Below are 15,307 nucleotides of genomic sequence, written 5' to 3'. Positions count from 1 at the left end.
TATTTTTCCCATATTAACATCTCTTTTTTTATTTTTCCTTTTTATGACTATGGTTTGAACTCAAGTCCTTCTACTTCACTTTGTCGGTGGTCTACCGCTTGAGCCATTTCTCATTTGGTTTAGCTACTTTTTTGATAGGGTCTCAAGTTTTTGTCCAGTTCCAGCTTCAGACCTGAAATCTTCCTATATATTCTTCGTGCAATAGCTGAGACTATAGGTACATGCCACCACACCTGGCTTATTGATTGAGATGAGGGCAATAACTTTTTGCCTGAGGTGGTCTTGATCTGCAGTCTTCTCAATCTCAACTTCCCAAGTATTTAGGATTTCAAATGTAAACTACCATGCCAAACCCCTCACCTCTTGGTCTTAACACAGGCATCATCTTGGTTATTTTTTATGGTTATTTTTTGAAGTAATATTTAGAAATGCTTGACCTTAAATTGCACTAGATTCTCTAACTTAATGAGACAGAAGTGGCCTCTTAATCATTCTAAATTTTAGAAGTTGCCAAGTGCTAGTCAGTCACCGAAGGCACAAAGTAGGAAAAGCAGTTGGTCCTTTGGCACTGGGAAATTGGAAAGGCTTAAGGGATCTGCAATCAGACCCTGTTTCAAACTGGAAAGCACAGTTCCTAAATAAATTTAAAATAGTTCTTAAAGGGATTAGATTTTCTGAGTGCCTGTTAGTTATTGGAGGAAGAAATTTTTGAAGTCTGAGAAACAATGCTCTCCAAATATGGCCACAGTTCAGTGTTGTGGCGATTGCACAGTATGTCTGAGCACTTGCTCCTGCTATGGCCACTGTGAGGCATGTAAAAGGAAATACCACATTTCACTCTGACAGTCTTGACAATTGGCACTGGAACATCAACTTGGGGTACCCCGTTTTATTTCCCATAAGCTGAGTTAGTATACTTGACTCTGCAGGCACTCAGTGCTTTCAGATGAAAAATATGAAAGAATTAAGATATGTTGGAGGGTAGAATACTTGCCTAGCAACAGTAAAACTCTTGAGTTCAAACCCTAGTACCAGAAAAAAAAAAATCATGCATACACACAATTAGATGCTGGGAGAAATGACTGGAGCCTGTTGAAAGGGGAAAATTAGCCAGTTCCTTGTTTTGGACCTCAGCTGAGTCATGTCATCTGCACCACAGTGTCTGACCTTTTATCTCCTCCTGGCAGCTGTTACAGATTGCCAAGTGAGATTATGTGTACCTTTGTAAAAAAAGCATGTGGCCTAGAAATATGATCTTTATTTAGTCTTTTGCATTTTATTTTAAATTTTAAGTGAGATCATGGCAAATGAAGTTTAAAATAAAGTTTAAGATAGATTAATCTGTCAACAATCAGTTAGCTGTCTCTAATGTTTCAAGGGATTTTCACTTTCGTACACAATAACTATAGGTATAATAGTTTGGTATATCTTACATATGGCACACAGACATCTGTCCTTATAGCTAATTATACTCATCCATTCATTTTTTAAAATAAAAATTTATCGAGAACTTGGCAGTATTCTAGACTTCGTGGAATGCAAGAGTAAAAAAAGCAGATAAAGTAAGTTGCTCTGTGGCTCAGGTAGTAGAATGCTAACCTTGAGCACAAAGAAGTTCAAGGACAATGCCCAGGCCCTGAGTTAAAGCCCCACAACCTTTTTTTGGGGGGGGAGGGGGAGGGGGGAAATGGGGGAAAAAAGGGCAGACAGAGCTTTTTAAGAATCTTAACCATCTTGGAGTAGATTCTAACAGTAAGAGAGACAAAGAAAGAAAGAAAAAGGGATGTACAAAATATTTATTGTGTTAGGATAGTAAATTCTGTGGAAAGAAGAGGATATAGAGGCTAGGAGTGGGTTAGTTTTAAGTAGAGTGGTTAGGGGAAAGTCAGGCACCAGTGGCTCACATCTGTAATCCTAACTACTCAGGAGGCTGAGATCTGAGGATCGCAGTTCAAAACCAACCCAGGCAGGAAAGTCCATGAGACTCTTATCTTCCCTTAACCACCAGAAAACCAGAAGTGTCACTGTGGTTCAAGTAATGGGAACGCTTGCCTTGTGCTGAAGAGCTCAAGGACAGTGGCCAGGCCCAGAGTTCAAACCCCACAACTGACAAAAAAAAAAAGAATAGTCAGCAGAAAATTCACAGAGATTGCATTGAGCAAAGACATGAAAGAAGGAAGGGAGCAAGCCCTGAGTCTCTCTAGGGGAGACATAGGCAAAAGCAACATCCATTGTAGTAACCCTCAGGCAGTGACATGCTTGGCTTGTGGTTAGAAAAGCGGGGCCAGTATGGCTGGAGAGGTGATAGAAATCCAAACCAAATAATAATAAAACCCAGTCTTTAGATTCCAGGCCTGAAGTCCAGTAGTCCCAAGTTAGGTTCAGCCACTTTCCCCTGTATGCTAAATAAAGAGACATAGTAAAGGAGATTTAAATGGCAACCAAGGAAAGACAGCACTTCAGTATATTTTCAGCTGTCTTCAGAGGTACAGACATTGGCTTCAGGTTAAATAGGGAGAATTGGGGCAGTGATAAGTAAGAAAGGTATGCATAGTTGAACCATTCCCAAGTCATTAGATGGTATGATTGATCATTAGCCCACTCTGTCTTTGGAGGGAGTCTGAGAAATTATTACTTTATTACTAGAACAGAACAGGAACAAAGTAGTCTTCTGGATTTTTTGGCTGTTTACTTTAAGATGATAAGACATTGCTTGTTTGAGCAATGTCTTTGACTTCTACACAAGATTGCTTATCTGTGACTCTAGTCTTTCTTGGAGCCCATGATTATTGCGAAGTTTACTGCAGTAGAGAATAGCTCAGATCAAAGGGCACAGATTCAGAGTTGGGGACTTTCAGTTAATTCACGGGGCTCAACAATAGCCCTGTGAAGTTGTTTAAGTTTGTAGTACAATAAAAATTTAAGTTGTTACAGTTTACCTTCAGATAATGTCATATTTAATATAAGAGCCTTTTTGTTGTGCTTTTGTTGTGTTTGTGTTTTTTGAGAGAGAATCTTGCTTTATAGCCCAGGCTGGCCTTTAAACTCACACATGTCTTCCTACCTCAGCTTCCTGAGTGTTAGGATCATATAAGGATTTTTCAAATGATTTTACCATTAAAAAGTTTTTGTTTTTGTTTTTTGTGTAGATTCTACAGTTGAACTTAGGGCCTAAGCACTGTTCTTTCTTTTTTTGGTTGTGGGGCTTGAACTCTGGGCCTGGGTGCTGTCTCCCTCAGCTCTTCAGCTCAAGGCAAGTGCTCTATCACTTGAGCCACAGTGCCACTTCCGGCTTTTTCTGTTTATCTGGTTCTGAGGAATCGAACCCAGGGCCTCATGCATGCAAGGCAAGCACTGTACCACTGAACCACCTTCCCAGAGCTAGGCACTGTTCTTGAGGGGGAAAAATACCCCTGAGACAGCACCAAGACCCTGAGTTTAAGCCTCAAGACTGGCACACATACAAAAAAAATTTTTTTTAAGGAATAGAAACATGAGATTTATGTTTAATGTCTTTACCATGTCTAATGTTTTTCTTTAGTTTATATTCATCCAGATGTATTTTTGAAACAAGGTCTTACTTTGTCACCTAGACCAGCCTCAAACTTGTAATCTTCTTGCTTTAGCCTCCCAAATGATGAAATTACAAGTGTGTCTTATCATGCTGCTTTAACTTTTTTGTTGTTGTTTTGTAGGTCATGGGCTTGAACTCACAACCTGGGCTTTGTCCCTGAACTTTCTTGCTCAAGGCTGGTGTTCTACAGCTATGAGCCAAAGCCCCAGTTCTGGTTTTTAGGTGGTTAATTGGAGATAAGAGTCTTATGGACCAGGCTCACTTCGAATCATAATCCTCAGAATCCAGTTTCCTGAGTAATTAGGATTACAGGTGTGAGCCACCAGCGCCTGGCCTGGTTTATATTTTGAAGGGTACTTTGTTGCAGATAGCTTGTACAGGGGACAAGACTGGAAACAGACTTTGGAGAAAATGGAAAAACTTTGTTTTTGAAATGTCATATTTAAGGAGCCATTTCAATATTCAAGTGGAGATGTCAAACAGTCACTTGGGTATGAGTCTTGCACTCAAAGGATAGAACACAGGGCTGAGAATGTGCCTTAGTGGTAGAGTGCTTGCCTAGCATGCATGAGGCTCTAGGTTTGATTCCTCAGTAGCACATAAACAGAAAGAGCCGGAAGTGGCACTATGACTCAAGTACTAGAGTGCTAGCCTTGAGCAAAATGAAGCTCAGGGAAGGGGCTGGGAAGTTGGCTCAGTGGTGGAGCGCTTGCCTTGCATGCATGAGGCCCTGGGTTCGATTCCTCAGCACCACATAAGCAAAAAAAGAAAAAAGCCGTAAGTGGCGCTGTGGCTCAAGTGGTAGAGTGCTAGCCTTGTGCTGAAGAGCTGAGGGACAGCGCCCAGGCCCAGAGTTCAGGCCCCACGACCGGACCCCCCCCCCAAAAAAAAAAGAAGCTCAGGGACAGTGCCCAGGCTCTGAGTACAAGTCCCAGGACTGGCCGGAAAAACGAAAACAGGACAGAACACAGAGCTAGCAATAAAGAGCTGGGTTTTATCAACTCTACAGGCTCTTTAAACTGTGAAACTATTAAAAAAAATATCATTTAAGGAGCAGAGGTATGTAAGAAATAATGTTTCAGATAGATATCAGGAAAGAAGGAACCAACTAGGTAAAAAGAGTAGAAAATGAGTAGCTGGTGACAGGAGGAAACACAGGGAAACTTTACCTTGTCATAAAATTAAGTAAATAAACATCTCAAGAAGGCTCATACAAGCTGGGCACCACTGGTGGCTCATGCCTGTAATCCTAGCTACTCAGGAGGCTGAGATCTGAGGATCACGGTTCAAAGCCAGCCAAGACAGAAAAGTCCATGAGACTCTTATCTCCAATAATCCACTAGGAAAGTGGCGCTGTGGCTCAAGTGGTAGAGACCTGGTCTTGAGCTGAAGAGTGCAAGGACAGCGCCCAAGCCCAGAGTTCAAGCCCCATGATCGACAAAAAAAAAAAAGAAGAAGAAGGCTTATACAGACCTTGGATTGAACAAAAGAAGCCAAGTACATAATGTATAATTAATTGTGTTTATAAAACCCAACAACAAACAATTATATGTTAATAGAAGAAGTAATTGAATGTAGGATGATGCCTAGAAAGGGACATAAGGGTGTCCCTTTTCTTTTATTTCTAATAATAAAAATAGAAATAGAAATGTTCTGTTTGTTATTTGGGATGTTATATAGATGCATGTAATTGTATGTAATCCTCAGATTATTGAGCTAAGTACTTACATTTGGGAGGGGTTAGTTTTTTGAGCTCCTTCTGTCTATTGGATATTAGGCCTTTATCTGATGTATTGCTGGTAAAGATCTTTTTCTCAACTAGTTGGCTTTATAGTTTAGTAACTATGTCCTTAGCTGTACAGAAACTTTTTTTTGGGGGGGAGGTCTGGTCGTGGGGCCTGAACTCTGGGCCTGGGTGCTGTCCCTCAGCTCTTCAGCTCAAGGCTAGTGCTCTACCACTTGAGCCACAGTGCCACTTCCGGCTTTTTTCTTTTTGCTTATGTGGTGCTGAGGGATCGAACCCAGGGCCTCAGGCATGCAAGGCAAGCGCTCTACCACTGAGCCACCTTCCCAGCCCCATGTACAGAAACTTTTTACTTTAATGTAGTCCCACTTGTCAAGTCTCTCTCATATCTGTTGTGCTCCTAGGACTGTATTCAGGAAGTTCCTGCCTGTACCTATAAATTAATTCTCCTACTCTCTCACAGTAATTTTAGAGTTTTGGGTCTGATGTTGAGGTCTTTGATACACCTTGAATTGATGTTAGTGCATGGTGACAAGCAAAGATCCTTATTTTTCTCTAGACAGTAAACCTAAACATTGGAAGCATGTAATGACATACAAATGTCAAGGCAGCTACAAAAGTTATTCCAAAGTAGAACATACTAAATTGTGGAATCTTAACTTGTGCAAACAGTAGTTGGTGATTCAATTAAGCTTATACTACTTAGCCCAAAGAACAATGTCCCTTCATTCTTCCATAACTAGTCACTGTCTCTGGACCTGTGATGTGGCCTTTTATTTTTAATTGATGTTATTTTATTGCAGTTGTCGGACAAGTAACCGCAAGAGCTTGATTATGACCTCTAATACATCACCTACACTACCACGACCGCACTCCCCACTCCATGGCCACACAGGTGAGTGTTTGCCAATTAAGGTTGAATGAAAGAGTGTACACAGAGTACAAATTTCTTTGCTCCTTCTCACTTTATGTGGATTTAGTATTATATTGTCATATCACTGGTCTGACTGAAGCATACATAGTTCATGGGCTTTCTTGCTTTCTATATGAGATTGTGTTTAGCATACTTTTTTTTTTTGGTTGGTGGAGGGACTTAAACTCTGGGCCTGGGTGCTGTCCCTCAGCTCTTCAGCTCAAGGTGAGCTCTCTACTACTTGAGCCACAGCACCACTTCTGGTTTTCTGAGTGGTTTATTGGAGATAAGCGTCTCATGGACTTTCCTGCCCAGGCTGGCTTTGAACTGCGATCCTCAGATCTCAGCCTCCTGAGTAGTTAGGATTACAGGCATGAACCAAGGTGCCCAGCTCAGCATACTTTTGACTCTTAGTTATTTCTTTCCTTGCCCTCTCAACGTTCCTTTTTTTTTTTTTTTCCCTGTTGGTTGTGGGGACTGAACTCTGGGCCTGGGCACTGTCCCTCAGCTCTGCAGTGCAAGGCTAGCACCCTGCCACTTGAGCCACAGCACCACTTCCGGCTTTTTCTGCTTATGTGGTGCTAAGGAATTGAACCCAGGGCCACATGCATGCTAGGCAAGCACTCTACCACTGAGCCATCTTCCTAGGCCCTCAGTGATCCTTTTAATATAGCTTGAGGTCAGGTGTATATCCTAGACCCTGGCCTTGATTGTAGTGTGTTCTAGTGCTCATTGCCTTGGGCCTTATATATTTTGTTCTACCATGTCCAAGGATCAGGGCTCACAGAATTTTCAGTTTCACAAGACTCATAGAAACAAAAATAAGTGGAATCATTGTTTATATTGACATTTTACATATTGGGATTGAAGCTCATGACTTCATGACTTCAGACTTGTTCCATATAGAATAGGCTTCTACAGACAGGATAAGGACTGAAATGTTTTTTTCTGACAGGAACATATACAAATTATGGGATTTGCATTGACCCAGGCATGGACTACTTCCCAAAGAAGGAATAGTGTTCTCATTTGAGTTAGCCATGTATTTTAGTCTGTATACATATCCTTGCATTCCATGGGAGCAAGACAGTTTTACTGAAGGACTGCCACTACCACACTGTTCATTGCTACAATGTGCACAGCAGTAATTATAAACCAGAGATTGGTAATCCATAGATACTATTGTACTAGGCCTAGATCTGTCTTATTGATTTTTTTGGCTATAAAAAGGGTTTATCAAAGCTGGGAAATAGGTATGCATCAAGCTGATTAAGACAGGTTTGGCCCTCTTGGATTTGTGTTTTTGCTCATTTTACTTAGTATTTGAAGGAATGGAGTAAAGTCATGTGAGTTTTTTCATGACCCTAAAAGTCTGTAGACTCTGAAACTTAGCTGTCTTTGGGAGAAGAGTTTCATCTCAGACATTAGCTGTCATATTAGCAGCAATCCCCAAGGGCTGTGGGCATACCTCAAGTGGTAGAGTGCTTGCCCTGCATTCAATCCCCAGTATTGCAAAAAAAAAAAAAGACAAAGTAAGAAAACCCCACCAATAACACAGGACATCCAGGAATTTAAAGACCTATTTGGCCTTTAAAGCAAAGGTCTTGCATGCATACATGCTTTCTTCTGAAAAGTTGACTGGGGTTCTGACTTAGTTCAGATAGCTCCTCCTACCCTAAAACTTCTAAGAGTTAGATACAATAGCTTATGACAGTAATCCTAGCTATTCAGGAGGCTAAGCCTAGAGGATGATGGTTCAAGGCCAGCCTAAGGAAAAGATTCATATGACCCCTTTTTAACCAATAGCTAGGTGCCATGGTATGCATTTGTCATCTAAGCTACAGGGGGAAGCATAAAATAGGCAGATCAGGGTTTAGGACATGCTGAAGCAAGACCCTATTTCAACCTAACCCAGGCCAAAAAGGGCTTGAGGTATGGCTCAGCAGTAAGAGCGCCTTCTTAGCAAGCTTGAGGTCTGAATTCAAACGCTAATACTGCCATTTTGTTAGATTAGCATATGTCTAACCCTGACTTTTCGTAATATAGAAATAAATTTAGCTTGTTTAGGCTTTGTATATAGTTTCACAACTGTAATGTGAGTACTAGGCAGTAATTACTACTGGCTGCTTCTAAGTCAGATGATTATCTCTCTAGATTCTTGGCAGAGTTTGGGACTAAAGTGGCTTTGATTGAGAATACCACCTGGCCTTTTCAGCCTTTCTAAATCTCTGGACTTCAACTTTTTTTTTTTTTTTTTTTGGGTCCGGTTGTAGGGCCTGAACTCTGGGCCTGGGTGCTGTTCCTCAGCTCTTCAGCTCAAGGCTAGCATTCTACCACCTGAGCCACAGCGCCACTTCCGGCTTTTTTCTTTTTTGCTTATGTGGTGCTGGGGAATCGAACCCAGGACCTCATATATTGCAAAGCAAGCGCTCTACCACTGAGCCACCTTCCCAGCCCCTGGACTTCAACTTTTTGAGCTAATATGTGTAGCATAGTTTGTACTTCATAAATATTATAATAATCATCATCTGTCACCAAATCACTGCAGAAAATCCAAATGGGAAGAATTAAAATAAAAGCCCAGTCTGTTTCTGTAGACAATACTTCAACTGATGAGAAAAGCAGCACCAATTGTCCTATATAGTTCAAACTTGACATTATATTACATTCTCAAAACTTCACATTCTGAAATTTGTATCTGTAAGTTATTTTAAGATCTATCAGCTAAGCTCTGGGCGTTGGTGGCTCACCCCTGTAATCCTAGCTACTCAAGAGGCTGAGATCTGAGGATCGTGGTCCAAAGCCAGCCTGGGTAGGAAAAGTGTGTGAGACAAATCTTAACCCCAATAGACCACCAGAAAACAGGAAGTGGCGCTGTGGCTCAAGTGGTAGAGCTTTCGCCTTGAGCTGAAGAACTGAGGGACAGTACCCAGGTCCAGAGTTCAAGGCCTATGACTGACCAAAAAAGTAAAGACCTGTCAGCTTCAGTTGTTTTCTTTTTTCTTTTTTCTTTTTGTCTTCAGTTTTAAGTGTTGAATCTGTTGAATAATATAAGGTTTGGTAATTTGAAAATAGGTTTATTTATTTCATATAGCTCAAAGCCCTATTAAATAGCTATATAAACAGATTACAGCATCAGTAAGATTAGTCCATTAGGCATTTAGTCAACTATTCTGTAAATGAAAATTTCCTAGACCTTTTGAATTGATTTTTTTTTTAATAGCACCACTTCTGGTTTTCTGGTGGTTTATTGGAGATAAGAGTCTCACTGACTTGGGCTGGGAAGGTAGCTCAGTGGTAGAGTGCTTGCCTTGCACGCATGAGGCCCTGGGTTCGATTCCTTAGCACCACATAAGCAGAAAAAGCCCGAAGTGGTATTGTGGCTCAAGTGGTAGAGCTCTACCCTTGAGTTGAAGAGCTGAGCGACAGCGCCCAGGGCCAGCGTTCAGGCCCCACAACCAACCCAAAAGAAAAAAAGAGTTTCACTGACTTTCCTGCCTGGGCTGCCTTTGAACCATGATCCCCAGATCTCAGCCTCCTCAGATCCTCAGTTAAGATTATAGATATGAGTACCAGCACCCAGCTATGAGTTGGTAGAGAGGTGGGGGGGGGCACTGAGGTGCTTTCTGTCTGTCTCTGTATGTGTGTGTGTATATGTGTGTGTGTGTGTATATGTATATATATATATATATATATATAAAACTTATGTATGTTTATATTTTTGCATATATATACATGCATATATGTATACATGCATACACACACACACACACACACACACACACACACACACACACACACACACACACACACACACACACAGATATATGTTTTTTAGGTGAGTTTTATTTTAACAGCTAAACTGAAAAAGGACTGGGCTCCGCGTAGCTCACATCCGTAATCCTAGCTACTCAGGAGGCTGAGATATGAGGATCATGGTTCAAAGCCAACCCAGGCAGGAAAGTGCATGACACTTATCTCCAATTAACCACCGGAAGACCGGAGTGGCATTGTGGCTCAAAGTGGTAGAGCAATAGCCTTGAGTGAAAAAGCTCAAGGATAGCACCTAGGCCCTGAATTCAAGCTCCACAACTGACCAAAAAAAAACCAAAACAAAAAAAAAACTGAATGAGGAATAGATACACTGTGAGCTTCTTGGCTTCATTATCAGAATCTTCACCAGAGTCATACATTTGTTACAGAGAGAGAGAGAGAGAGAGAGAGAGAGAGAGAGAGTGTGTGTGTATGTGTGTGTGTGTGTGTATGAAAGACAGAAAGGAGAGAGACCTAGAATTTGTTACATAAATTTACAAAAGTCTAAATCTGGGGCTGGGAAGGTGGCTCAGTGGTAGAGTGCTTGCCTTGCATGCGTGAGGCCCTGGATTTGATTCCTTAGCACCACATAAGCAAAAAAAAAAAAAAAAAAAAAAAAAGCCGGAAGTGGCGCTGTAGCTCAAGTGGTAGAGTGTTAGCTTTGAGCTGAAGAGCTGAGGGACAGCGCTCAGGCCCAGAGTTCAGGCCCCACGACCGGAACCACCCCCCCCCCAAAAAAAAAAAAAGTCTAAAAGTCTAAATCTGTTTTCAGCTATCACTATATTCCTCTCACCTCTTTTTTGTTCTGGTCTTAGGGTTTGACCCTGGCCTTGGCATTGTCCCTGATTTGCTCAAGGCTAACATTCTTCCCCTTGAACCACAGCTCCACTTCTGTTTTTCTAGTTGTTGGTTTTTTGGGTTTTTTTTTTGGTCAGTTGTGGGCCATGAACTCTGGGCCTTAGCGCTGTCCCTCAGCTCTTCAGCTCAAGGCTAGCGCTCTACCACTTGAGCTACAGCACCACTTCCAGTTTTCTGGTGGTTTATTGGAGATAAGAGTTTCACGGAGTTTCCTTCCCCTGGCTGGATTTGAACCGCAATCCTCAGATCTCAGCCTCTTGAGTAGCTAGGATTACAGGCGTGAGCCACCTGCGCCCGGCTTGTTTTTCTAGTTGTTAATTGGAGATTAGAGTCTCATGGACTTTCCAGCCTGGGCTGGCATTATACTGTGATCCTCAGATCTCAGCCTCCTGAGGAACTAGGATTATAGGCAGGAGCCATGAGCACCTGGGATCAACTACCACTATACCACTTATGCTTAATATATAGTCCTCCTCTGGACCTCTATATCACTTTTGTTACTCATTTCACTTAGATGTACATATTTATTTATATATACATTGTTGCTACTATTATTTTGAACAAACTTACCCATGCATTTAGAATAATAATACAGTTTATTTTCTCTTCACTCATCCCTTTTTTCTTTACGTGGCATTTGGTTTCTCATCTCTACGTTTATCCGTTTATCCTTCTTTTTTTTTTTTTTTGTTGGTCATGGGGCTTGAACTCTGGGCCTGGGCGCTGTCCCTCAGCTCTTCAGCTCAAGGCTAGCGCTCTACCACTTGAGCCACAGCGCCACTTCTGGCTTTTTCTGCTTATGTGGTGCTGAGGAATTGAACCCAGGGCCTCACACATGCGAGGCAAGCACTCTACCACCTTCCAGCCCACATTTAATCCTTCTTTCTGAACTTCTTTTAACATTTCTTGCAAGGAAGTTTGTTGGCCTTTAGTTCCCTACTTTTTGGTTTGAAAAGGTCTTCTCTTTTACTTTTGAAGAATAATTTCACAAGGTAAAGAATTCTAAGTTGGTGTTTTTCTCTTAATATGTCACTCCACTGTTGTCTTGCTTACCTAGATTTTGAACAAGATTTGTTTATTCATTTGTTTATTTATGTTAGCTAAAACCAGGGTTAGAGCTTAGTGTCTTTCTTTCCCGGTCCTGGGACTTGAACTCTGGGTCTGGGCAATGTCTCTGAGCCTCGTTGTGCTCAAGGCTAGTATACTGCCACTTGAGCCACACACAGCTCAACTTCCAATTTTTGAATGGTTAATTGGAGATAAGAGTCTTACAGGGATTTTTCTGCCCAGGCTGGCTTCAAAGTGCAATCCTTAGATCTTGGCCTTCTGAGTAGCTTTATAGGCATGAGCCACAGCCTTTTTATATATTAAGCATTTCCTTTTGATTCTTAGGATTTATTTAGTTTCTACTTGACCTCTTCCATTGTCCATCTTCTTATAAGATGTCTATTTTTTTCATTAATACTCTTAGAATTAGTCATACATTTAAAAAAATTCGAATCTAATAATTCCAACCTTCCTACTACATATGACTCTGGACCTGGTGCTTGCTATGTCTCATGAAATTCCTTTTTTTGTTGGTCATGGGGCTTGAACTCTGGGCCTGGGCACTGTCCCTCAGCTCTTCAGCTCAAGGCTAGCGCTCTACCACTTGAGCCACAGTGCCACTTCCAGCTTTTTTCTTTTTGCTTATGTGGTGCTGAGGAATTGAACCCAGGGCCTTAAGCATGCAAGGCAAGCGCTCTACCACTGAGACACCTTCCCAGCCCTCTCCCTCAGTTCTTTAGCTCAAGGCCAGTACTCTACCACTTGAGTTACAGTGCCACTTCTGGTTTTCTGAGTGGTTTATTGGAGATAAGAGTCTCACGGACAGACTTTCTGGACAGACTTTCCTGCCCAGGTGGGCTTTGAGCCATGATCCTCAGATCTCAGCCTCCTGACTAGCTAGGATTACAGGCATGAGCCACTGGCACCCAGCATGAAATTCTATTTTTGTCTTTAGCATGCCTTATAATTTTTTGTGGATACAATGTAGTGTATTATTTAACCATTGTAAATAAGTCTTAAGTAATGTAATGGTGATATGTAGGAAGAGGAGAGGCATTCTTTAGTTCTATAATTAGTCTTATAATTAGTCTGGGTTGGGAACTAGTTTGCCTGTTTTATATTCCCTGTTTCCTTTTAGTTGGTATAGGAGGTCCACAAGCATCTGGAATTGGTTATTTCCTTTCCCAACAGATTATAACCTCCAATAAAATAGTTTCTCTGAGGATTGAGAACAGAATACTATGATTCTTTCAGAATGGTTGTTTTCTTCCCCCTGGTGGAATCAAAAGAGAATTTCCCCTTAATATTCACGGTGAAAGTATTTGTTGATAGGGTTTTTATGGTTTAAAATCACAAAAATGCGAGGGACTCCTCCCACTAAGTTCCTTAAATTTTTAACTCTCAGCATATTACACTGATAGTCTAGCAATTCAGTTGTAGTTTAGAGTGTAGTATGCTGGCACTGGTTACTGTGGAGGCTTCTGCTTGTGAGTAATAATTCATAAATTCTGATTTCTGCAACTTACTCCTCTGTATATCTCTATAGAGTTTATGGGACAGTGGTTTGTCCTATCACCTCATTTTCTGACATGTCTATGAAGGTTGTTTTTCAGTTTGTTAAATGAAATAATTAGCTCCTGATTCATAGTCCTTTGTTATTCTCAGTGATTTTTTTTTTTTGGGGTCCGGTTGTGGGGCCTGAACTCTGAGCCTGGGTGCTTTCCAGACTCAGCTCTTCAGCTCAAGGCTACCGCTCTACCACTTGAGCCATAGCACCACTTCTGACTTTTTTCTTTTTGCGTATGTGGTGCTGAGGAATCGACCCCGGGGCCTCATGCATGCAAGGCAAGTGCTCTACCACTGAGCCACCTTCCCAGCCACATTCTCAGTGATTTAAGCACAGTCATAGATGATTTTTCTAGTTCTTAGGCCTTTGAGATTCCAGGACCTCCTAACTTCCAGTGAGCTTGTCCTCCATGCTACTTCAAACACTTTTGTCCTAGACCTATTATTTATACTTGTCCCCATAATTTCACTTTCCTTCTTCCTGCTTCCTTGGTAACACTTCCAATCTTTCTAGCCCTTGTCATCTAGAAACTCCACCTTGAAAAAAACAGTAATTTGATCCTATGATTTCTGATCCTTCTGGTCCTTAGCTCTATTGAGATGTCTTCTGTACATTTGTGTGACTAACTCAATATATTTGTCTTAATTTCCAGGAAGTAAGGGCAGGAGATAGAAATGGTGGACTTTCAGCATATAAAAAAATTTTAAAGCTGTGTGTCTAGAGATCACCTAGGGAATGAACATAAAGCCTAAACAAAAAGGGCTAAAGTACAAGAATTTACCCTTGGGATGTTCCAGTTTTTTGAGGTTAGGGGAATAGAGAAAGAGCAAAAAGGAAAGAGGAAAAGTTAGAACCTGTGGTGTTCTGCAGGCCACATTAAAAAAGAGCATTTCAATGAATAGAGAGTTATTCCCTGTGCCAAGAGCTATGTACAGTCAAGTGAAATGAAGTCTGAGAACTGCCATTTGGATATAGGAGTCACATCAATGTTGACATTGATTTGATGGAATGGTAGGAGTGAAACCTAGCTGGTAAGTTACGAGAGAAAAGTTTTGTTTTGTTTTCTTTTAAATGGAGATAATAGATGTATTTGCTTTTAAGGTAAAGAGCACAAATCAGAGATGGGGGATGTAGCTTAGTGGTAGAGCACTTGCCTGTATTATGTAAGAGTTTGATTCCTCAGCATCTCAAAAAAGGCTGGAATGAAATATGAAAATGCATAGAAGGGTCATGATTGTTTCTTATTTGAAAAAAAAAATTGTTACTCAAGAGGTGGGAAGATGGTTGGCAAAAATTGACTTTTGGGGCTATGAGGGAAAGAATTGTATCTAGTAAATAAGCAGAAGATTGGATATAATCTGGTACTCAGTTCTTCCATGGCAGTAGGAAAGGAAGTGGGGGATGTGGCATAAATGATATGTGTAATGATGAGAACTTATTGAAGTTTTCTCAGTACCTGTTTTCTCACTGAAACGGAAATGAAATGATTTGTTGAGAGCCTGAGGAGAGAGGTGAGAATGAAAATGGTCACTTAAATAGGGAATGTGATCTGATTTCCAGCTGTATGTTAGGAGTAATGCAGAGCTAGGAGTAATGATCATGTGTAAGATAAGACTACTTGGTTTTGTTGTGTGACATTCTTTAGAAACTTCTCTAGAAGCAAAGTCATTGAAAAGGTCATCTCTGAGGACATTGACAGAAGTCATGATAAAAGAGAATATCATGAATGTAGGAGTAAAATCTTTTAAAGCCAGGTGCTCTTGGCTCACACCTGTAATTCTAGCTACTCAA

The 15,307-nt window shown here is 41.1% G+C and overlaps 1 protein-coding gene across 3 annotated transcripts in view; it reads left to right on the top strand.

Moving 5' to 3' along the window:
* LOC138823612 (microtubule-associated serine/threonine-protein kinase 2) overlaps positions 1-15,307 on the top strand; it is a 125,284-nt gene that overhangs the window by 70,866 nt on the left and 39,111 nt on the right. For all 3 annotated transcript variants that reach the window (XM_070017008.1, XM_070017009.1, XM_070017010.1), the window contains one exon: positions 6,122-6,213. In XM_070017008.1, coding sequence (XP_069873109.1) covers positions 6,122-6,213 — 92 coding nt within the window. The remainder of the gene's footprint in view (positions 1-6,121; positions 6,214-15,307) is intronic.

The sequence above is a fragment of the Dipodomys merriami genome, unplaced genomic scaffold (genome assembly GCF_024711535.1).
Source record: "Dipodomys merriami isolate MVZ:Mamm:240054 unplaced genomic scaffold, mDipMer1.0.p SCAF_121, whole genome shotgun sequence".
NCBI lineage: Eukaryota > Metazoa > Chordata > Mammalia > Rodentia > Heteromyidae > Dipodomys > Dipodomys merriami.
Note: the sequence above shows the minus strand (reverse complement) of the source record. Positions and strands in the feature narration are given on the sequence as shown.